Consider the following 24,115-nt stretch of genomic DNA (forward strand, 5'->3'; position numbering starts at 1 on the left):
TAGGACTCAATTCAGATTTCCTCAGTTCTATTTCTGCAGGATATATTGGATCCTAAAGAATGTGTCTGCTTGGTGCTTTAGCACAGATAAAAGAGCAATAACAGTTGAATGGAACAGGCAACAATGGAATTTTTCTGGGCTTAATATTTTTAATAAGTGTATTTTCCAGAGATTTTAATGGTTTCAGAACTACCTAGGGGAAAAGAGGACTATCTATTTTAATCCTGCAGTTTTTTATCTGAATCCATATGCATAATGAAGGTCCATGAATTTAAACATATAATTATGTGTTTTTAAGATTCGGGTCTTGCTGAGCTTTGTACTTATTGCACTTTAAAGTAGTAGTTATTTGTGGGCTTCCTGTTAGTCAAGGGAGAAGCACAACTTTTATCTGTAGCCCTAGTTAACTATAATTTCCTCAGAAATTACTTTTATACAAGAAGGACTAAAACAAATAAATTTCTTTGGGAAGGCTATGTACTAGATAGTATGAGTGAATTGTGAAGACCTTACTCCTAACTTTTTTCCCATTTGTTACCTTCAGGGAGTTCAAGCACACTAAGAAATTTTCTAATGGAATTGCATTTTATAACAATTTTTATGTATTTATTTATTTTTTTAAAATGAATGTCAAGACTACTCCTTCAACAGTGTAAAAAATAATTTTATTGGTAGAAAAAAGTGTTTCTGAATTTTTAGTGAGTTCTTGTTCATGGTTAGTTTTGTCAAAATCATTTATTATATTGAAGACTTCTTCCAGGGGTGTTGAAGCCTGATGCTTTGTGCCTGATAAAAAAGAAGGGCATGTTGTGAGTTCAGGGCATTTCTGTTGCTGAAATTTTGAAATCTCTATTTCTGCAAATTGTTGTGGAGTGCCTGACTGCAGAAAAACAGTAATAAATTTAGACTTTCAGCCCTAAAGTGATTACTTAAAACAAGGGGAAAGATGAAGAACAGCTTAGGGGATATAAGGTTAATTGGTCTAGCTCTAAAGAGGAAGCTCTCAGTGCTTAGTAGGTGGAAGCTGTTCAACTGGAAGTACTTTAATTTAAAATCCAATGTAAAAACTTAATCAAATACATGCAGAAACACTTAAGAATCAATTTTTTTAATCACAGGTTTACTCTTCTCTCTATAGCACATTCATTGAATTTTTGAGTTACAATTGTAGAAAACTATTTAAGCATGGTCAGAATAAGGGTACCAGACTTAAAGCGAGTACCTCTCATAAAAATAATACTTGCCAGGAAAGAAAAAGCACACTTGAAGGTCTGTGTGTGTAAATGGTCCCCATGGGAATGTCAGTTGGCATCTCTCTACATCAGAACAGATGAAAGAAATTATTAATCTAACACAGTATTTTTGTTAGTCTTTGAATTAATTTTACTGCCTTCACGTATATTTAAAGAAGGAGAAAATGTAACAGATGCACCTTTAGAATTTTTAAATTTGAAACCTTCCCTTCTTCTTCTTTGTTTCCAGAACACCACAGAATTCCTGCTTTGGAAGAGGCAAGTTGGTTGCTGGGGAACATCAACCAGACTGGCTACTTCAGAGTTAATTATGATATTAGGAACTGGAAGCTGCTAATTAACCAGCTAACAAGGAACCATGAGGTAAGATCCTCTTCTCATCCCTAAAATCTGCTTTCATCGATGAACCTTCACTGTTTCATCACCTTAAATTGTTCAATTTTTGTGCTTGCCCCTCACAGGTTATCTCTGTCAGTAATCGAGCAGGCTTGATTGATGATGCATTCAATCTAGCCAGGTATGTTTTCCTGAAGATCATCTATCCTCATACACATTGCTGCGATAACTCATGCAACCATTAACTTAGCAGTTGAGTGTGTTTCAAAGTTAAGTATGTTTTAAACACACTTTAGTTTCCCTCGCCTGTCTTTTTTTTGTATAGGTCATAAAAATGCTCTGTAGCACATTCACTGCTCTTGATCAATAATTGCCGTAGGGTATTTCCGAGTCTGAAGAGATTTGATCAATTTTGCAGCAAGTTCAATTTAACACTTTGCAGATAAATAATCTCTTTCCTCTTTCTCTAATGACTGAGGGTTTCTTCTTCCGTTTCTCCCAGATGTCCCACCTCTCCTTTCTTTTACCACTGATCCTTGTGCTGTATTTAATTTGAGATGGAAGGCACCTTCAAGCTTCAGTAATTTTTTTGCCCTAACTTGTACTATTATATCATTTTTCCTGTATCTTTTTTTTTTCTATAATCTGCTAGAACAGACCCCTTTTTTCCTCTGTGGTGCTTTTCAAACATAATGGAAAAGCAGTTCCATTGAGCATTTCTGGAATTAATGCAACATTTTTTTTTTTATTGTGATGAGAGCTAATAATTAACACATACAGTGCTGGTTAGGTAGTTCCTTCTTTACAAATGGAGGCAATGTATTGGTCCCTATTTTGAAAGCCATTATGTTGATAGTGACAGTGTAAAATGGAGGAAAGTAGTAGAACATTTGTAGCTTTTTGATTTTGAGGTACTGGGAACATAGCATTAGTATAGGGTTTTGATTGCATAATAACAGATTTAATTGTAAAATTGCAAATAATGTGATTTTACTTGCACTGTCATGTCAAACGGAGCATGAAAAGAATTGCTGATACTAGTGTCTTTACATTTAACTACAAATGGTCACTGGAGGTGTTTGGGCTTCAGTCACAGTGTCGCAGCTCAGTGATGTTCTAGCATCACTGCAGTAAAAACAAAGTTGTGTGCCCTGCCTCTCTGTTCCTGCTGCTGACATATAGTGATTAGCCCTTAGTTAACAATCCAGAAATGTAGTAGGGAAGGAGGTATTGTGGGGAGAGGTGTATCCATTTGCTTTTGGCATGGCCCATCTTTCTTGCTTTGTGACATCTTCCCATTGGTAACAGTAAAAACTACAAATAGGTCATTATTTGACCTATTCAATAGGTCATGATTTGTCTACTCTCTGACTAGAAGACTATTGCAAATTATTCTGAAATATTTAGACTATTAGAACTACCGGATGTTGAGTAAATTCATAATCTATTCAAATTTTATTTGATTTTGAAACCTCAGAGAAGTAGTATGCAGTTACACAGAGCCAGTACATCGCCTTCTTTTTCCATGCACTTAATGCAGTCAGATGTGTCTAGACTTCCCTGAAAGTCTAGATCCTTAAAAAAAGCTGTTTCTTGAGCCAGTTTTTGTAGGTGAGTGTTTTTCTTCTGAGTCAGTATTGAGCCAGTGCTCTCAGTCTTGTTCATAGAGTATTAAGATGAGGTCTTGATTAAAGACCCAACCTGCATTGTCTGACCAAGTTTCATCTACCTAAAAATCACTCAGAACATTAGATGAGTAATGCTTTCCCCACTAATTTTCTGAAGTACTTTTATGGGGATACTTGAGCTGGCACCTTTTTCAGAGGTAACTACACTAGAACCTTATGAAGTCTTTCACAAGATTTCACGTTAAAAAAACCCTTGACTTTGTTTTGTTAATGATGGTCTTATCATGCACTGTGGAAAAAAGTAGTGGAGCTATAAATGTATGTCTAGACACATGTGCATACATGCGTATCACTTAAGAGGAAATATTCTTCCAATAGGGATATGCAGCTAGACTCCTGTTTCCAGAGTCCTGTCAATAGTGTTACCTTGAGTATGTGCCTTACAAGCCAGTTTGGAGGAAGGATCTGTTTGCAAACAGTAGATTTATGGTCTGTAGTTCAAGAGTAGCAATAAGATATGTGGACCTGGCTAAACTTGCCATGTAGGGTATACTTCTTGTTGATCTTTATTACATTGTTAATCTGTCTTGGTTTGAAAAGACAGGTGTCTGTTAAGGAAGGCAGGAGCCTCTCTTGAAATGGAAAATGTGAACCTCCTCGCTCCAAATTACTGTAATTTTGAAATTAGGAGGCTCTCAGGCAATGATATGGGAATAGGAATAACAGTCCTTTACTAGGAAAACTAAAAAGCCCCAAATGCAATAATACAAATGAAAAAAAAAAAAACATTGACAGAGTCAGAATACAACCTGACACTTGGTCAGGGTGTTGGTAGCAGTCCCATTCAATGGTGGCTGCAGTCCTCCTGCTGTGACAGATGTGGTTCTGTTGAAGCAGTGATGCTGTAGAAGGGTGGAGTTTTCCTCTGAAGGTCCAGCGGTGGTGTAGATGGGCCTGGTTTTCCTCTGGGAATCCAGTGGGGAAGACAACTGCTCCTCTGGGAATCTGGTGGGAAAAGGCTGCCTGTGGTGTTCCAAATCTCAGGTTATATAGTAGGCAGGAATGCTTGGCTCCTCCCCCTGGGTGGAGCATCTCCCAATGGGATGATATCATTTTATCAGTCATGCAGTGACACTCAGTGGCCCATTAACAGAAGCTGCTTCCTGGAGGGAGGATTGGTTTGTGGAAGAGACAAAGAAAACTGCCCAATTAACAGAAGATAACTGCTCCACCTCTAACAAATGGCAAATAGAATACACACCTCCAGCTGCGTCTTTCAACCTAAGGCAATCTATCATCTTCCTATTTAAAAAAACCAAAAACAATTATAATGATGCTGAAGTTATTATGATTGGCTTGGTAGTTCAGATCTGATTTCTGAGAAGACTGGCTGTTTTTAACAGTAATTCAGTCCTCAGTTTTGGTCCCTAGTTGCAGTGATGCATTTCCTTGTAGTCTACAACTATAAACATATTTTTTTTGAGAGAGAGGAAAGAGAACTGTGGAATACATACTTTAATTCTAATCCCTAGCTATTATTTTTAATACTAAATAATGTAAAAATTAAAACATAATTTCTTAAATTCATACTGGCCCTTTCAAAAATTGTTTCTAATGTAAGCAGGTTTTTCTTACTGTCCTGTGGAGACTGTATTTCTTCAAAATACCCTGTCCTTCTTAGAAACTTCCAAAGTACTTCCTACTGGTACAGATAATAACAAAAGGTTTTGACTGAATTTTTCCACTATTATAATATTGTCTGTCCTAATATGATTATTTCTGTGTCATTATACAGCTAATTGATTTGTTTGTGGAACAAGTGCCACTCTTCTCTTTAGTTAAATTTAATAATATTTAAAACTAGAGAAAAGTGAAAGAAAGTGCTCATATAAATTGTTTTGGAATGGCACATTTTATTTTTTAAAGGTGTCTTTGATTTCATTCCTCTGAAATGTTTATTATCCTTCTACTGACCAGCATAGTGATTTCTTGAAAATCAACAACATAAATAAAATGATACTACCAAGGAATATTTAAAACTCTGTAGCTTTTAATTGCATTTTTTTGGGTCCATTTTATATGGAAATGCATTCCTTCATCTTCCTTCTTGCTGTATTTTGGTTTATATAACATTCTTCGAGGAGAGTTGAGTGGAATAATAACAACAAAAGAAAGTTACAATTTGTTTGTTTTTCAGATTTTTAAGCGTAATTCTTGGCTGTAGTGCATGCACATACCCTTACAATATAAAAAGCTGTATCCTTGGCAGAACATAGAATAGCACCTTGACACTCCCTCTTCCCTTCTTCTTGAAGATTCTTTATCTTTCTGTTTGCATGAGGTTTCAGTAGAATTTAAAAATTTGTTAATTCTAGTAAATGATACTAGTAAACATTGACTGAAAAAGCCCAGAAGCCATGAGAAGACAAACAGAACTGGGGTTCTCATCTAAGTTTAGACAGAGCAGAGGGCAAGTCTGGTAGCTCCAATAAGCAGCACCACAATAATTAACAAAAGTTTCACTGTTTCATAAGAGTGTGAATAACTTTGTCAACTTCTTATATCTTTCTCTTTCCTTAAGATAAGGGGTCAGTTAGTGAGTATGTGAGGTGGGATGCCTCCCAATTTACTTTAGGCATTCCGAAAATAGACCTGTAAATTTGACATTCTCACCTTGTAGTGCACTGACAGTTAATGGAAAGAAACATACACCTGACCTTTCAAAACCACTTAACCACATAAGATAAAGTACTCACTTAATGTTACGAGTGTTGTGTCACCCCTGGTTCTTCCTTGATGGGCTCTAAATCTTCATAAAAGATTTCTCTCAATAAACTGGTTGCCTTGGTCTAGTATTATGTGAAAGAAATAGGCCTGGCTAATGTTTAATGTTAATCAGTGTTGAATCAGATGTGGCTGTGAATATCTCTTTTACTGTCATCTAAAACCACTGTTGTTGTTTCCAGTTCTGTAAGCACTGAATGAGAAAGCACAAAGTGGTGTTGTTGGTAATTGTTCTTAGGCTCCAAGGATGGATGACTGTGTTGGAGTGCTGTCCATTGCCATGCACAGATTGAGGGCAGATTGAGCTATACTCTCTTCAATGAAAGAGCCCCTGTAGGCTTCACAAATATGGAGAGCTGTATCAGAAATGAGCAACAAGAAAAAAATGTACCTTCAGAATTTTCTGTGAACTAAGTGACTTCCATGCTGTAGATGGCCTTCATAAGTGTTCTGTCAGAATTTCCTACATCAGACCAAAACCAGGATCCTGGTGCAAATAGATAAATGGTGAATTATGATGATTGTTTTCCTGTTGTTAAACAATTCTTTGTGGCTTGTTTCTTTCCAAGCTGTGAGTTCTGCTGACTCTATAAAACCCGTGTCTGCAGGCAAGAGAAAAGGCAGTGCCAACCTAGTTTTCAAAATATAAATCAAGGTTATCTCCCTTCACATAAATGTATCTTTAACAGCTGGTGCATTTGACTCCAAGATTGATTCCAGAAGTAAAATACTGAAGTAAGCTAATGGTGACTCCAGATCACTTTCTCACCAGCTTTTAGAGAGAAATTAATTTAAAAAGTAAGTCTTGCTTAATCAAGTATAGTTTTTGGATCTGGAAAATCATGTCTTTAGTACCCCCTATTTTATTGTTTCTTAAAAAATTGATTTCTGGCTGTGGAGTCTTGACACTGAGGAAAAAAAATTATCCATTCAGCTACCTGAGGCAGCACCAACCCACATAATGATTAGCTGTTCTTATTTCTGGAAAATGATAGTTAACTCATCACTGGGACTGCAGTTCATATACTTCCATAAAAAATCCAGAATTATTCTTGAAATGTCTGGTGGAAATACATGTATTGCAAAATTAAATTATGGAATTGAAATGATCTTCCTTGCTGTTTCCCTTCATAGAGATTAAGATTTCATTTCTTGTAGCATTTTAAGTCTTCCAAAATACGTGGGCTAATTGGTTCCATGTTACGCTTGTTTGTGCTACTTCAAGTTCTGTTCAGTGTAATGCCGGGAGAAGTCAAGGCATTTGAGGGTCCATGTGAAATTCTGGGTCTGGATAATAAGTAGGTGACAAAGATAGAAATTCTCATTGCAATTAATGTGCTTCAAAATGCTTCAAAATTTCAACAGCCGCATTCAGGGTTGTTGACTTTGTTTTGTTGGGCTATTCAGAAACAGTCATATAGGATCCATTTAAATTAGTCAGTTCTACTGCAGTTCTACTCTAGCCTTTGTCTTTACTCCTGATTGCATTTTCTAATAGTTCAACTCTGAGGAAAACAAGATGTGTTATGCAGCTCCCTTAATTAGTGCCTCTGAGTATCAGCTAAGGGAGTTATAGATCAATACTTTGTATCACGCTTGATTAATAGAGGTATAGATTTACTGTTTTAATAAATGAGGCCTCATCTGAATTATTTCAGCAGATGCCATAGTAACTCTCATTCACTGTCAGGCAAATTTTGGTGATGGTTCACTAGCAATTGATTTACATATGGTTTCCAACAGAAGTTGTTTGGTTTCTTTTGACATAAATACTCTCTCAATGGGCCAAAGTAGATGTGCCTTTTTTAGAGAAAATAGAAAGTTTCAATTATTTTAAGGTAGCCATAATTCATTCCATATGCTGCATGTCAGTCCGTATATTTTGTGACATATCACAGCATTGGTATCTGCTTTATGTGGACATACATATTTCAGCTAACATTTGCATGTGTTTGTAACAAGAGGAACCAAAGCAATTCCTGCAACTAAGCCCACTAAAAGCCAATTCTGCTTTTGTAGTATGTGTGTAATTTGTGCATCTGATCCTGTTACATAGCTAAAGGCAGTAAAGCAAATTGTACAGCACATTCCAGGAAAGCGTTGGTGCTGTTGGTGTGAGAGTGTCTTGAAAGATACAAATACCTGCTGAGAGTCAGGGAAGAAGTTGAAGACTCTTCAGCATGTACTAAAAACCAATCCCGTAGATCTCACTGCAAAGTGTTTAGTGCAGAGGGAAGGTCTTGGTCTAGTCATATGCCAGCAAAATTTGCCAAAATCATTTCTGGTACTTCTGATTAATTATAGCAGTAATTGTTTTGTCCTGTAAGCTACATTAACTCTATTCTTAGCCAAACCCAGAATGAACTGTCAGGAAGACTTGACTCTGGTTTCAAGGGAGTGACAGAGTTATTTTTAGCTAATGGTGTTAACTCATTCTCTTTTTACCACATAGTCTTAGTCTCAGAGTTCAAGCTGGTCTCTGGAGTCAGCTTGGTATGGATGTATCCTTTTGCAGTGCAGCTGCCAGGGGCTGCTGTGTAGTGAGAGTGCAAGGGATCAGTATCTGAAATTTGTTTTGTGAGTATTAATTGAACCAGAATTATGCTGAATTATGCTGAATTATGCTTCAAAAAACACTGGAGTCTGAGGTTAAAGAAGAAGAGGAATTAATGAGTGGAGCTTGCTGAAGGCTTCTTTGCAACTTCAAGTACTGGAAACAGAGCTAAGAACTGCAAATATGGCTTGGCTTGAGGAATATGTGTGGGTGGGGTAGGGGGAAGTTTTTGTACAGCCTCAAAACCTGTGGTATTCTTTGGGAACCCAATCTTCTCATAGCAAGCACACATCCATTCCCTGGGACTTCATATCATTTACATAGCCCTTTTTCTTCCCCACAGCTGTCTGATCAGCCCTAGTCTCTACCTCCTTCAGCTATCCTCTCAACACAAGGAGCTTTTTTGACCCCTTACCCCAGAACCTGATTACTTTCCTTTCTATGAGTCTGACAGACCTACAGTGGAAATTTCTCCCTAATGTGGAGAGCAAAAGATCCTTCTGCTACATTGGTCAAGGTAGCAAAATCAAGGCACTCTGAGAAGCTGGAGGTGCTGATCTAAATACCTTGACTTTCCTGGCATCAGCAACGGGTATATGAATGAAGGCATAAGCCAACTTTTGTAGTTATAAAAGACAAGACTGATGCCCCACTGGCATAAAGTCGTATGCTGTCACAGGCTAGTCACTGCTTTGCCTCCTGTTTTGATCTGACTGCACCATTGCCTCTCAGAAATTATCCTGCTCTTTGAGCTTATCTGATAGCTGTTGACCAAGATTGTTGTCTAGAGGAGGTCTGGTCTTCATGTATGCTCTGTCTCCTGCAATGTTGTAATAGATTAGCTCCTTCCTGTCTGGCTGGAAGTGTGTTTTCCTCTATCCAGAAATCAAGCAATAAATGACAGGAAGGACTGTGTTATGCCTAAGGCACAGGGACTGAAGTAACCTGGGATGCTGTTTCTGCTGTAGTCTTCCTAGGTGATCTTAGTAAAATAACTTAAATTGTTTGTGTCTTCTTCCTCTCTGCAAAGTGGAGATAAGAGAATAGGTGAGGATTTAAGAGAATTTCAGAGAATCTTTTATTATAAATATGTTTATTGGGAATTGCTTTTAGAAAAGGAATATCCAATTCTGCAGATATTGTGGCAAACAAAATATGGATTGTATGTGTGTGTTTTCAGGATCGGAATTCTGTGCTGTCCATATGAAGTTTCTAGCTTTTAAACACATATTTCACTTGGGTGACTGATATGCAAATTATAAACATTAGACCAGGCAAACAGGGAGTGATGAAAAAGTATTCTGCATAGTAATAAACTAATTCAATTTTGATTCTACTCAAACATGCTCTCATAGATATCATCACCTGTTGACAACTTAATGAATAGAAGAGCTGTTTCATTCTACCCTTCCCAACAAAAATCACCGAGAAAGAAAATAAATAACATTTATAATAATTGAGTCATCTGAAATTGATGTCTATTAGCCCCTGAAATAGATTCAATTTTCTTTACTTAATGTAACCCTGTGAATTACATACTTCTCAAAAATCATGGTTTCATGATGATGAAAAACATGACATACCTTATTGCATAGCCTTAATTTTTAGCAGCTAGATTATTCCTTTTCTTCCTTTATTACTCCTTTTAAATTCATTTTTCTTTCATATGGGGAAGAAGAGGAAAGGAGAGATTGTGAACTACAATTAGAAGGAATTTTTTACAAGCATAGAGGGGTTTAAATTTGAGGTTTTCTTCTGTTTTCAACAGAGGTGAGTAATTCAAATTAATATTAGTCTTTGCTTATGTGGCAACTCTAAAACTGTGCAAGATAATTTAAGCCACATAATACTCTGATAATTGCATTGAATTTGAACTATTCTTTGTAGGATGCTTCAAATGCACTTGTGTGGAGTTGAATGTCACTTGAAGAGTCCTTAAATATTTAGCATGTGAGAAAACATAATAAGAAGCAGGCTTCACTTCAAACTGTGTGACTCTCTGAATCTTTTAATGTTGGAGACATTGAATGCTAATTAAAAGTAGTTCTTAAAATGATCTTGTAAGCCAAAAATTGCTGTTGTGTTCATCAAAGAGCAGATATGCATTCCTCTCCTGTTTATGTGGAGGTCCATAGCTGGTACAGATCATAATGTCTCCATCAAGTCACTTTGGCATCTTAGAAAAATAAAGTCCTTACATGGTCCTGATGTAAAGTCAGCTCAATCCTGGGAGGGAAGTATGAGGCAGATTATTCTTTGATACTGGAGATCACAGGGCCTTTTTTACAGATTGTCCATTTCTATGATAAAACATTCTTTCTGCAGCTTCTGTGTTTGAACATGGTGCCAGTCATCTTAAGTTTTTTAAATCGTTGACTTCTAGCCCTGCTGGAGTTGAAGGGGATGTCTGTGACTACAAGAGTTAATTTCCCAGCTCTATGAGTTGCCTTGCCCAAAGCTTTTTTGACATGTCAAGGTTCAACGTACATGTTCTTACTCAGCTATCAAGGAATTGGTGCTGTGGAAAAGAATATCCTGAATACATTGGTAGAGACACTAGTCCTTGATAGGTCCTGAAAAAATGAAAAAGGCAGATAAAGTTATATGTGGATGTTCATTGGTGCCAAGTTTCTCTGAGTTATTCTATTCCACACGCTTGACTGTTAAGATAAAAGAATGAATCAACTGTTAAGAATCCTAACTTGCTTTAAACTGTCTCTAGGAGTTAATGAGTTCATATTCTAATTATTCATATATTGCACATGCACAGAAACAGAACTGATGTTAATCTGAGTTGCACATCTGTGTTCTGAAGAGCTGCATTTTACCCCTTCAAAATTACCCAGACAAAAAGCTAGTCATGTTTTACACATTTCTGAGAAACAGACAAGGCAGGGTGAGTTTTAAACCAGCAGCAAGTAAATCACCTCATTTCCATTGTTTCTGTAATGCAGACCAGTTTGCTGCCAGCTTGGATTTTCTAATTTTGATTTAAACACATGACTTATAATGTCTTTGTTGGGTGGTGGGACTAAAGGATTTATGGTGCCCTTGTATGTGGGACTGTCATCACTGTACGGCAACCCTGTCGTTTTTGTGACGGAGTCTGTTTGACTGCTGCTGGATTTATGATAGAAATAATTCAGAACAGAGTAATAATTTTCCCTTGGCAATTACACTACCATTTGGTACTTTGTCCCTAAGGGGAAAATGAATGTGCTGGGATCTGTCCATAAGTTCAGTGGCTCAGTGTAAAGAACAAATCAAGGTCAGAATGCAGTTGAGTACACACTGATGTTTCATAATATAATCTAGATCTTCTAGTTTTATCTGACTCATTAAAACCTCATGTAATTTAAAGACTATTTTTGATTGCCATGAAATTTTTATTGGGAATTATTTGTGAGGGATATTCCACTACCATGTTCAGTACTTTCTTTTTCTCTTCATTGCCACTTTTCTCTTTAGCAATGGCCACTGTAGCAACTTCTTCAGTGTAAGCAGGATAGCACCTTGCTAAGCACTGGTGCTTATGATAATATATGATATGATCTCATAAACCACATAATACTTAAATATAAGTTCTGGAAAATCTTTTTCCACCTCTGTCCTTCCATAAAAATGATAGACCACATTTTCAATACAGTTCATCAGCAGTCTCCTTTGGCATGAAAAACCTGCTAAACCAGGATGTTTATATAGAGGTAATCTGTCTAATAACTAAACCAAATCTTTTTGCCAGTCCACGTTCCTGTTCTCCTGTTCGGTTTGGCAGGCAACTGTGAAATCAGGAACTTAGATAGCAAGACAAAACTCATGTGGTGCCATGTTTCTAACACATGTTCTCGTGTGTTGTGGTGGCTACAGAATGATTCACGTGGTGGTGAACTGATGGAGTTAGGACAGTTACGTAGAAATTGATAAAGCAATGAAGCATATCAAAATGTGATCTTTTTGGTTAAATTTTGCTTTTGTAGTCATGTGTTTCAAATGACTCAGTATGGGGAAAGTTGGATTAGAGAGGGCTTGTAGAGGCTGTTTTAAGTCTAGGCTGCTTTCTGCATGACCCATGATGTCAGATCAAAACTCTCTAATTTGAAATACTGTTAAGAGGGATGTCTGCTTTTCATAGTTTATACTGAAGATATGTAAACCACAAATCATTTTATATATAACATGAAATAGATCTGTTGGTACTCTTCTATGAATATTTACAGGGCAAAAGAGCAGAGCTATGATATTCTTATCTCCTCATGACAGAACAGTACTGAAATAGTAGTGTTCCTAAGATATCCATTGCTAGAGGTCTATATAAAAAAATAAAAATCTGTCAGGAATGGCACTGGTATGAATCTGCTTTGGGTAGGGAGACACTAGATGAGTTCTTAAGGCTCTTTTAATTCCAGGCACTATAGATGAAATTTTGTAAACCTTTTAACCTTGCCCTTGAGAAGTGTTTTACCTGAACATCAGTATGCTTTCAGCCACTCTTTATGTATCAACAATGTTTGATTAACTAATTTATCTGTTAAAATGCTTGCCAAAATTATCCCAGGTTCTTCCTCTATGTAATTTTTTTAAGGAAGAGATACATGCTTGCTAAGATTCCCAGTTGGCTACTGTAGACATACCTACAAAAAACTGAGCCTGTTTCAGACTAGACATAAGATTGGACATCACAGCATTTCTGTGACATTTATGCTTGTCACCTCGTTTCAGTATAGCTCATAATCAGTTCTTCCCCTAATGACAGACAATATTTCAATTTTTCTCCGAGATGGCTAGGCTAGAAAAGAACCTTCTCTCTTAGCCCTGTCTCTTATGCATTTGGACTTTGACAGGCAATATCTGATAGTAATTTTGCTGGACTTAAAGATAGCAATATGATTGATGGCTAAAAAGACACAAGAAAAATAAGGATTTCTATCATTGACCTTCCAGCAACTTTCTTGAAAGAGAGAGTAATAAGTCAAGCTGCATGTGTACAGTATGTACTAAACTTACACTCTGTAGTACTTTTGAGTGAATATTTCTAGGCAATTATGTGTCAGGGAAATTATTTTACAGTTTTGCTTTTGATGGGAAGGTTGCTATTTTTAGTTTTTTTATTATTGCTAAAATCATTGTGAAACATTTCTGTTTAACATTTCCACAGATCAGTGTTTTTCAAACAGATTTCACAGAGAGACGTAGAACAGGCTCATTTTCTGTTCTGCCTTTTTCCCTCATTTTGGTTATTGTCCTACTCCAGAAATGCTTTTGCTGACCAGATCCTATATAACCATCTTTGAACCTAGCTTTTCGAGGCTAGTGAAGGGGAATCCTAGAATCATGCCAGCATCGTTTGTCTGGTTTGCCACAGTTCAAGTGAGCCCAGTGCATCTTGCTGAATGCAGTATTCCCTGGGAAAGAGGAGTCTTGAAGTTTCTCTTAGGACTGGACAAGCTTTTAGTGTAAACTGAGAGTGTGACTGTACTAAAATACAGAATTTAAGAAACCAGTTGTTATGCTTTGTGAAGATGCAGAATATTAGAGCATAGCTCTAATATTCCGTGACAACACAGTCACACTGCTTTATTGAGGTTCTGTCTTCTGCTGACCTGGTTGTCATGGTAGTCATGTTACCTCCCGGGATGCTTTCCACAGGTCCTAGATCTGTGATCTGAATTTTTGGACTTCTTATACATGGTTTATATCTTTTATGGTTTAGGGTGAGAGTTTCTCTTTATATCCTATTTTCTCAACTATGAATGTAAAAATTAGCAGCCTTAGTGTTTTGGCCTTACCCTTACTAAAATCTTTCCTTTTTGGTTTTTTAGATTTTTTTTTGAATGAAAATACTCCTCAAGTTATGAAAACTGTAGTATATCGTTAATAATTTATAACATACACATTATATACCACTTTTTATGAAAAAGGTGAAACAATAAATGTACGTACTACCCCTTGACAGAAGCTATTTAATGCCAAATAGTCTAGGAGTGCAGTGTATTTGGAGTAAAAAGTTCATAAACGTGGCTTAGTGACTAGGGTAAAAGAATAGGGCTATCATGGTTTTCCGTGGGCATCCATGAAATAAAATAGTGGAAAATACAAAGAACATTCTGCCAAGGCAATGTTCCTGAAGCACTTATGTTTTCTTCAGGAAAGTTGCTGTCTTAACTGCCACCGTAAAAGGATTTGAGGAATGTCTCTGCTAAAGTTCTCTCAAAGGTTCATCTTAGCATCTGGACTGCCCAGCATGTGCTGACTGAAGAGTTTAACATCAGTTGAGCAGCCATCACCACTTTTCCTCTAAACCATTATCTGAAGCGATGAATTTGTTGTCATTTATTTAATAATGACAAGAATCTTCCTTCATCCCCAAGAATCCTTCATCTCCCTTCATCCCCATCCCTTCTCTTAGGACCAATTGGTTGATGTGTGGTTGAGAGGGTGATCCTGATGACGCTGGGCATAAGCTCTTCTAGGGTCATACCCAGAAAGGAAAGGAGGGTCAGGAATAAACAGGGAAAAAACCTAACTTTGCCACAGTCTGTTCAAGTAAGTTGCACAATACTCTCATGGAAACAATAGGAAAAGTGAGTGTCATGGGGTGAGACAGACATAATTGAATAGTCTGATAAATTTGGAAGTTAGAAGAAGTGAGTGAGAGATGAGAGTAACAGGTGTTGTGAAGTGGATGGGTGACTATCGTCATCCAAGAATCATGATTTTGAAACTCACCAGGAAACTCGGAGCTCAGGAATAAGAGATCAATCTCCGACTTCACTCATGTCTTTATGGAGAAGTTAAGCTTAAAAAGAAATAATCTGTTTGTTTTGCAATGTTGATTTCCTTTCTGTACTTAGTGTAGATAAATTTAGTTTCAAAACATGAATTTAAATGTCCATTAGTGCAGCTATGATAAACATTAATCTATTTATTCCTTAAGCAGCATGTTTTCTAGAGCTATTTCTCTTGTTCCTTGCTCCACACTTTTTAATGTAAACTACATCATCAGTAAAAATAATCAGAAATTCTGTTAGAAACTAATGATGTATATGCAACTTTAGGCTAGTGTACCTCTTTGCTAACATTACCTAGAAGATTTTTAAATGCAGTCAGTCCAATACGCTTCTGGCTCCATTAATTACGTTTAGAAATCTTTACAAAGTATGAAGACATAGAACTCCTCTTAATGATGCTCTGCTGATTCAGAAACAAGACCTATAAAATGGAGTAGCCTTCTGTCTTCAGATGCATTGGACTTTGTCCACTCTCTACTCTAGATGCTTTACCATTTTAATTTCATATCTGCTCAGTTTCTCACTTGGCACAGTGGGCGCCTCAAGTGATCTTGTTTTTCATGCTTGAGTATGTGCTGGAACCAGAGTTGAAAACAGAGCTGATAAAATGTGGACAAAAATGACATAAAGCAGACTGGAGGGTGGGATAGATACTTTTGAAATCTGTTACATGAACTCACTTTTTTCCTGAGAGAGAACATGAAGGGAACAGAGTGTAATTCTTCCAACAGAGAGTGTAAAAAATGAAGGTCTGCAAGATGTGGTGCACATTGCAAGGAAACAAACTATTTCAAGCAGTGAGGCAGTTTTTACATGTTATTACAGCAGAGATAAAAAATTATATTAACATGTATGAAATGGTTAATTTCTGTATTAATGTGTGTAATATTATTTGTTTGCTATATGCTTGCATATTTTCCACATTGATGGAAATTAAGGGAACATGTGCAGTGAAGGAGAAAACCTAGTCTATGAAGCTATATCATACTGTAGCCTAATAAATTGAACTTTGTGGAATCTACCTTGCTGATTTTAACTATTTAATGAAAAGAGAATCAATATCTCCTCTCTAGGCAGATGGTTAACTCCTTTTGGATTTAAACACCTGCATTAGGAGAAGAATAGACAACTTGTTTCTGGAAGGTTCACACCCACAGGGTTGCACTTTGTTTCTGCAGTCTGGATAATTAAGAAAAAAGTGCTGTTCTGAAAAAAAAAAGTGAGAGCAAAAGCTAAAGCTAGGCATTTTCTGTATTTGCTTTTTAAAGTACCTTTCAAATTCTTGTGTCTGTATTGCATTTTACATGTAATGCTATTACTTATTACTTCAGAACCCTTCCTGTATCTCCCCTGTACACTCTTTCCCATGCAGGGGGAGGTCTTTTATGATTGCAAAAGTGAGACAAAATTTTAGCTGTTTTATTTATAAACACCTAAAAAAAAATCCGTAATTTGTATGCAAAGTGCTGGAACATCCTGAACCAAAGTGATGTCACTGGATAAGTCCTTCCAAAGTGACTTAAGGTGGACAAAAGACAAGGAGGTTCTAAAGGAGAGAGAAAAGAGTGAGGAGAATAACACTAAAGCTTCTTCTTCAGCCCCAGTTATTTTCAATTGCTGATGGTCAGTAGAAATGTTTTCTCAAGCAAAATGCCTTTGGTTGTTGATTTTATGCAGACAGTTTTCTGTCTTACAAATCAACAATGTAGCACCTTCCTTTTGTTTTGGATATTTTTTGATTTCTTTTCCTTAAAGGCAATTACTTTTCATTCATGTCTTTCATAGCCACAGGAATTGGTTCAAAGTAGGGATAGCTTGTCTGGTTTTCTTTCATGTATGTTCATACCTTACTTCATCAAGTCAGTATGCTTCTCTGTGTTGGGAGAGACTGCAAGTTGCTGGTATTTTATAAAGTTGATTTTTATGTCATTAAAATGTAATGAGTTTATTATGTTTTTCTTCATTTTAATTTCATTTCAGAAAAAAATTGTTTATGCTCCATCTTCTGAAAACCAATTTAATACTAACTTCTTTTATTGTGCAGAGCTGGTTATTTGCCTCAGAATATTCCTTTGGAGATTATGAGGTACCTTTCAGAGGAAAAGGATTTTCTGCCTTGGCATGCTGCCAGCCGAGCTCTTTATCCTCTAGATAAATTGTTGGACCGTACAGAAAACTACAATATCTTCAATGTAAGAGATACAGTCTTCCTTTCTTTCTTCCTCCAGTTCTTCCTGTCTTTCTTCCACTTACTCTCTCTGTCTGTCTGTCCTTCCTGGCTTTCTTCCTTTTGCCTCTTATTCTCTCATATTATTGCCAAGATTTGAACTGTTCCCCAGGCAGATACTGTTAATGACCTAGGGATATTAACTTTCATCTTAATTACTCTTTATTTAAACATAGCGATTATCAAGCTTTGGTTCATTTGCAATTGAACAGTGATAACTGTTGTTTGAGGCATATATGACTAGAAGAAGGAAAGGTAATTATCCCTCGTGTAAAATGTTATGACAAATAAAGTATTTCACTTACAAGAGTCAAAGTATTCTATTGCCAGATTTTTTCTTTTGAGGAGCCCCATGGTGATATTTAGGTGGATGCCCAAGATCAGCAAGAACAGCAAATATAGGCACAACTGAGCAGAATACACGCAACTGAAGCAAAGATTTGTAGTCATTATTTCATCCCAAAATCCATGGTGAATTCAATGCAGTTACCTTAATTAACAAGAATTAGATCACCGTGGAGTCAAAAGCCCATTCATAATTGTGTCCAAAGGGACAGCAGTAGCAGCTCATAGTAGATAATTAAGATAGACATGGCAAATATTTTAACATTTAGCTGTAGCTACACTGAAGCATGGTTTATGAAGTACACAGATTTGACTACAGCCAGTGACAATTATGAACTCTTGGGGTTTTTATTCACTATGAATTTTATGTAGTCTACATATTTTCAACAGCCAGCATACGGTAGCTTTATGTAATGTTGTAAAGCCTTCAAATGAAGGAGCTTTTTAAAGCCTGAAATGCCTAAGGATGCTTTTTGCTTCTTAAATGCATATTTGTTTGTATGTATGTGACCATAGACACCATGCTTAGAGAGAAGAAAATTACAAGTGACTGTATGTATATATGTAGATGTTAATACAAATGTAGATATATAGATATGTAGATAAACAGACATGCACACACCCCATACATATACACAGAGTTACCTGATGACAGGGAAGATTATTTCTGTGAAACATATGCTAAGGCCTACATATAAACCAGAGCCTTAATGTAAAATGCAGTTGAAATAATTTGCATATTTAGTCTGCTGTTAACTGTAAAGAAAAATTCTTGGGAGTCTGCCATTGCTATTTCACTTTTAAACATGGTTGTATAAAGAAAACACAATTTTAATAAATAAAACCAGTAAAATTCACAGCTGGGTTATGTTTTATCACTACTGATGGGAGTTTCGAAAGCTGAGCTGATAGCAGAGAAAATAAAAAGTCTTTTTAGTCACAGAATAACATATCTGCTAGAGAAAGCTGCAGTATGAATCTTCTTTTGTGTTGACATATATACATGCCTATGCATCTGTAATAATAAAATAGATGCTCTCCTATGCAGTTCTGTATATCTTGGTTCTCTTTTTCAAATTGGTGAATTCCACTGGAAAAAGATTACACTGAATACACAGACAATGGTTTTCTTCAAAACTGGTCAGAATATGTAAATATGTCGTCTGTGTAAAAAGTAGAAGTTGCTAAAATATATCTTGTGCTTGTTTTGTTCCTTAAGCACACCAGGAGCCTAAACTTAAAGCATAGTGTCATTAAGTTTACAGAGCTTATTTGCAGCCACATTGTTGCATATTCTGAAGTCAATTGACTGTACTCACATAATGTTTTGACCACGGTTATGGATATTAAAACAGTGTTCTTTTAATAGTGAACATGCTAGGTGTAGTCAAGATTGGCCACAAAGTAGAAATTAAGCTATTGACACCCTTGTAATTTTTCAGCTGTGCATTATGAGTTCAAAGTAGCATGTGATAAACTTTTGAAATTCATGGATTTTATAACAATAAATTGTCTTATAATAGGCATCTAATCAAGTAGCTCATCTAGAGACTGCTTCTTACTATAGCAGTGAAGGAAGATTGTAAGTGGACAGGTAGCTTTGCTAAGTCTTTGGAGTTGGACATTATGTGAGGGTACAAACAGAGACCAAACCTCACTAGTTAGCAATATTTCAGTTTCAAGTAAAATGAATTATTTTTAATGTTAAATATACTTTTCTTTTTCTCCTCAGGAGTATATTTTAAGACAAGTGGCATCAATGTATCTGAAGCTTGGATGGCCCACAAACAATTTAAACAAATCACTTGTTCAAGCATCATACCAACATGAGTACTGTTATATTTAATTTTTTATTGATTAATTGAGAAATATAGTTATAGAAATGCACCCTCCTAAAAATTAGTAATGTGTAGCATAAATCAATCGTAATTCCTTAGCTCTGTCACCCCTCTGTTTTTTTCTATTCTGGGTTGCAGGGAAAGTAGAAACATGCTGTAAGATGAATTCTTCTTTCTTAAGTTGGGAGAACATGATTTCCTAAGCCCCAGCTTAATATCTGATTGCTGTGGATTTCTAAGAACTTGTACTTATGTGTCCACAGAGGTCGGGAAGAGTGCCTAAGTGTAAATGGGGGCTGGTTTTGATCCGTGACCTTTCTTTATTTGTTGCAGGCATTAAACTGACACTGAGATTTCTAAAGCCAGATTGTCTTTGATATGTTGCCCAACTACTGCTTGCTGTCACTTGTTATAAGAAGTATTTTTTGCAAACACTCAAACACATTTGTTAAAGTAACCTTATTGCTTTCTTTAATTTGGCCAGAGAGCTGCGTCGGGAAGTCATCATGTTGGCCTGCAGCTTCGGGAACAAACACTGTCACCAGCAGGCTGCAACGTTAATCTCAGACTGGATTTCCAGCAATAGGAACCGGTAAGTGGAGCTGACATGTGTATCTCACAACTCTCCTACTGAAAGGCAGTGCAGCTCTTCCTTTCCTGCCTGCCTTCTCTGCTGTGCCCTCTTTTGCAAAGTTTATTACTGGAGGAAGCAGAGGTTGCTGGCTGTCATTTAAAAATGTCTGTGGGGTTTCAGAACGAATTATTTGACTTTGCATATATGGGATTCTGCCCACTCCTGGTAAATTACTGTTGGATAATTCTGTGCTAGAAGATGAGAAGGCAAGTTTTAAGGGTGATTTAAAGGAAGAAAGATGAGTGAACACCTTGTTGTCAGACAAACATGAAACCTGTGTTGAGGTAAGAGAGCAGAAGGTGCTAAACATTTAAAGAAGTGATGGGAGTTAGAGACAGAAGGACTGAGAAGTAAGGAAGGAGATGTTTTGGAGGGAAATGTTAGAAGATATTTAAGGGTGAAGACTTGAAAACTAATGTTATTGAGGAATACATGGAAAAGCTTGTGGAAGGTTTCAGAGGGCAGATAATATTACAGCTGATGCCTTTAGCATAAGCAGCACTGTAGTGGTTTGACAACAAATGTGTAAGTTAGGCTGCCAAGACACAGGTTTATTCAGCTGAGGCAAAGGAGCATGGGCCATGGATTGTGTATGAAGTTTATCTTTTAAAGGCAAGCATCTAAGAAATATGACATAACTGAAATTTCAAATATTTAAGTAAGTAGTGGTCTATGGACAATGAGATCGGTGCAGAGTATAGGTTAAGATCACGACTTCTTTAGAAAGAATAGTGGATTTTCTGATGATGTGAAATATTTACACTGTATGCATTTATAAGTGACATAATATTTTGGTTTTAAAAAGAATATTATACTTTCAAATAGAAAAGAAAAAGATAAGAGAAAAAGTCTCTCATTTTTAGTCACAGTCTTGTATTAGCTTGGCAAAAGAATCAGATCTCTCTAGCCATACCAGTAAGCAGGATTTTTCAGAGATTTCTTGGACTTATTAGTGTTTGTTTGCAATTAACTTATCTCTGTCTGTCTTTGTAGTCTTTAAAAATCCTGTATGGGCATACTCAGTAACATAAGTGTCCAAGTGTCTTTCAAAACCAGCCAGGAAAGGAAATTACTTTCCTACATGACTTTGAAACTTCTGGAAAAATAGTAGCTTGAAACTGTTACTGGATACCTTTAAGTAAGATGTGTGTGAGGTGGAGGGTTTTCTTGTGTAAGGTGACACCAGATATATTTACTATGAAATATATACCCCAGGGTTTTATATGAATTCTTATCATAAGCAGCAACAATCAGTATGAAGCTATTTAAAGAGGCAATTATAGAGAAAGAATCATTGGAAACAGTCTGCAAAAGTAATTTACTTAGATATTCATTTGCAAAATTAGTTAATCAAACCTAGCATTACCTATTAGCATGCACAGCAGTAGATTATTCGCTGTTTAAAAAGCTGTCACCCTGCAAAGGTACCTGCCTGTGTCTTTCTAATAGGATTAAGAAAGGAGGCATCAGAAAAGAAAAACATAACAAAACACAAGCTTACTGCTTTACTAACAGTAGCAAGAGAGAAAGGGAATAAATTTAAGGAGCTGTCTGAAGATTCATCTTAGCCTTTCAATGGGGCCATTTTTGGTAGCAGAAGATTGTGGTTGCCAGCATATGATGAGTATTATGATAAAAGCACCACAGCAGGGCAGAGGAGAATAGCTACTAAGTTAAAGCAATGTGTTTCTCAAAGGAACTGCACAGTTTTGAAAAATGGCTGCAGCAAATAATGTAATTACAGAATAGAGATTGACAGTCAGCTCATAAATAGGGGCACAACTGGCAAAGATAGAGACACGCTTTTATTTATTTTTTTTAAATTGTAGGATTTGTTCTGTCATGCGCTCCAGAATTTCCCAGTTTTCTCAGAACAGTCTCACATCCTGAATGCAACTAATATATGAACAAAAATTATTTCCTATCTACTTACATTGAAACAACATTACAAACACCACTAGTAATAGCAGCTCAGTAAACATAAAATCAACTTGTGTTTCACACAATGAACAACATTCAAAGGGTATGTCAGTGTTCTCAGGAATGTTCAGATCCTGTTGAATCAGAACTATCCCACAGCACCTTTACTCAGTTTAAGCTAACTCAGACTGAAACCTGAAAGTAAAGCAAGGGCTCTTTTTTCTGCTTTTTTACTAAGAAACCAATGATTCCACAATCAGAATTTAATTAGCATGGTGTTTGAGTCATGCTTCTGCCTCTTTTAGCACTTTAGAGGCAATAACTAGCTCAAGTGCAAAGGGCAAGATAAGTCCAAAATATATGCATAGAGCATATCTAAGAGGTACTAGTTTGTATTCTTTGTCATCAGTCAAGTGTTTTGCTCAGTTTGATGCCCTTAACAGCTGCTTGTGAATTTGTTGCAAACAGCCTCCTCAGAACCTGTAAGATTCCCTCAGACCTTGCTTCCTTACAAAGAAGGGGAAACTCACTGTCCTCTTTCTCCAGACTTTTCTGACAACTGGTGAGAAAAGTTGGTGACAGATACAGAAACTCTGTGTATCCTTGCCTATTTGATTCCTTGTCAGCAGATAATGTTGGGTTTGCCATTCCCTTTTCTAAAACAAGACCATGTAATTGATGGTTACAGAAAGCCTGGTTTTGGTGGGTTTGAATAGCCAGAGTGCAAAAACAGAGTTCCAGAGAGCTCAGAGATATTTTATATATAGAAACAATTTGAGTGTCACTGTGACAGTAAAAATAAAGCTTAATTTGCAACATTACCACCCGTCCTCCCGCCCAGAAACTTTATTCTGGAAGATGACAGAAATTTTTCAAAGCAGTAGAGACAGTGAAATTAGGTTTGTGTCTCAAGATTTTAATCAAGTGAAAATTAAGTGAGTATCAAATTAAAATATGATATTAAATACCACATAAATGCACAATCAGTAAATCATATAAGGGAGGTTTTTGATTCCCTGGCAGTTACTGCAATTAAAGCTGAAATAACTATAACAGAGAATGTGCTATTAATAATACTGAAGAAATCCTAACATTCATAACTTTTTTAGCCACATTAATAATCTATGACTTTTTAGATGTCCTTTTGAAATGTTTTACTTGTAATATTTGGTTTTGGATGAAGTGTCAGGTAGTACAGTAACATGTGTGTTTTACTGGCATATGCTTACAATTGCTGTGATTTTTAGTAATTACATTCAATCTGGTAGGTCCAGAAATGAATTACCATCTACTCTTCACAATAAGAAAGTGAAGTAATCGTGATGTCAGATACTGTTAGCATTTTGTAATTATATATTCTTTACTGTGCAAATAATTTGCCACTGTTCACCAAATAAAATAATGGTCATTCTTGGTGCAAGAGCAGAGGTCTTCTTGTATTTTCAGTACTGTTTGAAAAATAGTACTTAGATTTCCAAGTATAGTGCTGCAGATTTTCTTCTGGAAATAGTGAAAAATCCCAATTTATGTGTGATCTACAACATTAGCCTCTATGAATGAAGGTGGAAGTCAGCTGAGAGGCTGTGAAGACTGGAATTTTTAAAGTGACTTAGGTATTCATTTTTGGATGCTTGGCTCATAGAGCAGAATCAGATGCTCAGAGTTATGCTTCCTACAGGGGGATTTAGGGGCCTCTGAAGTGCAGCTGGCAGCAGCCACTGTGCTGTGAAGAGCCTCTTAACATGAGATTCTGAAGTGTGAGTGGGCCCTCTTAGGGTCCAGCACTACAGGTAGTAGGAAGGATACCT

At 36.5% G+C, this 24,115-nt stretch overlaps 1 protein-coding gene across 1 annotated transcript in view; it reads left to right on the forward strand.

Annotated features, from left to right (window-relative positions):
- Window positions 1-24,115, forward strand: part of TRHDE (thyrotropin releasing hormone degrading enzyme) — a 202,624-nt gene that overhangs the window by 160,348 nt on the left and 18,161 nt on the right. Inside the window, exons 11-15 of the mRNA XM_054271588.1 lie at window positions 1,483-1,616; window positions 1,715-1,770; window positions 17,388-17,535; window positions 19,648-19,745; window positions 20,238-20,345. Coding sequence (XP_054127563.1) covers window positions 1,483-1,616; window positions 1,715-1,770; window positions 17,388-17,535; window positions 19,648-19,745; window positions 20,238-20,345 — 544 coding nt within the window. The remainder of the gene's footprint in view (window positions 1-1,482; window positions 1,617-1,714; window positions 1,771-17,387; window positions 17,536-19,647; window positions 19,746-20,237; window positions 20,346-24,115) is intronic.

The sequence above is a fragment of the Melozone crissalis genome, unplaced genomic scaffold, assembly GCF_028551555.1.
Source record: "Melozone crissalis strain CALT ecotype California unplaced genomic scaffold, PUWL_Pcris_2 ptg000004l_1, whole genome shotgun sequence".
In the NCBI taxonomy this organism is placed as follows: domain Eukaryota; kingdom Metazoa; phylum Chordata; class Aves; order Passeriformes; family Passerellidae; genus Melozone; species Melozone crissalis.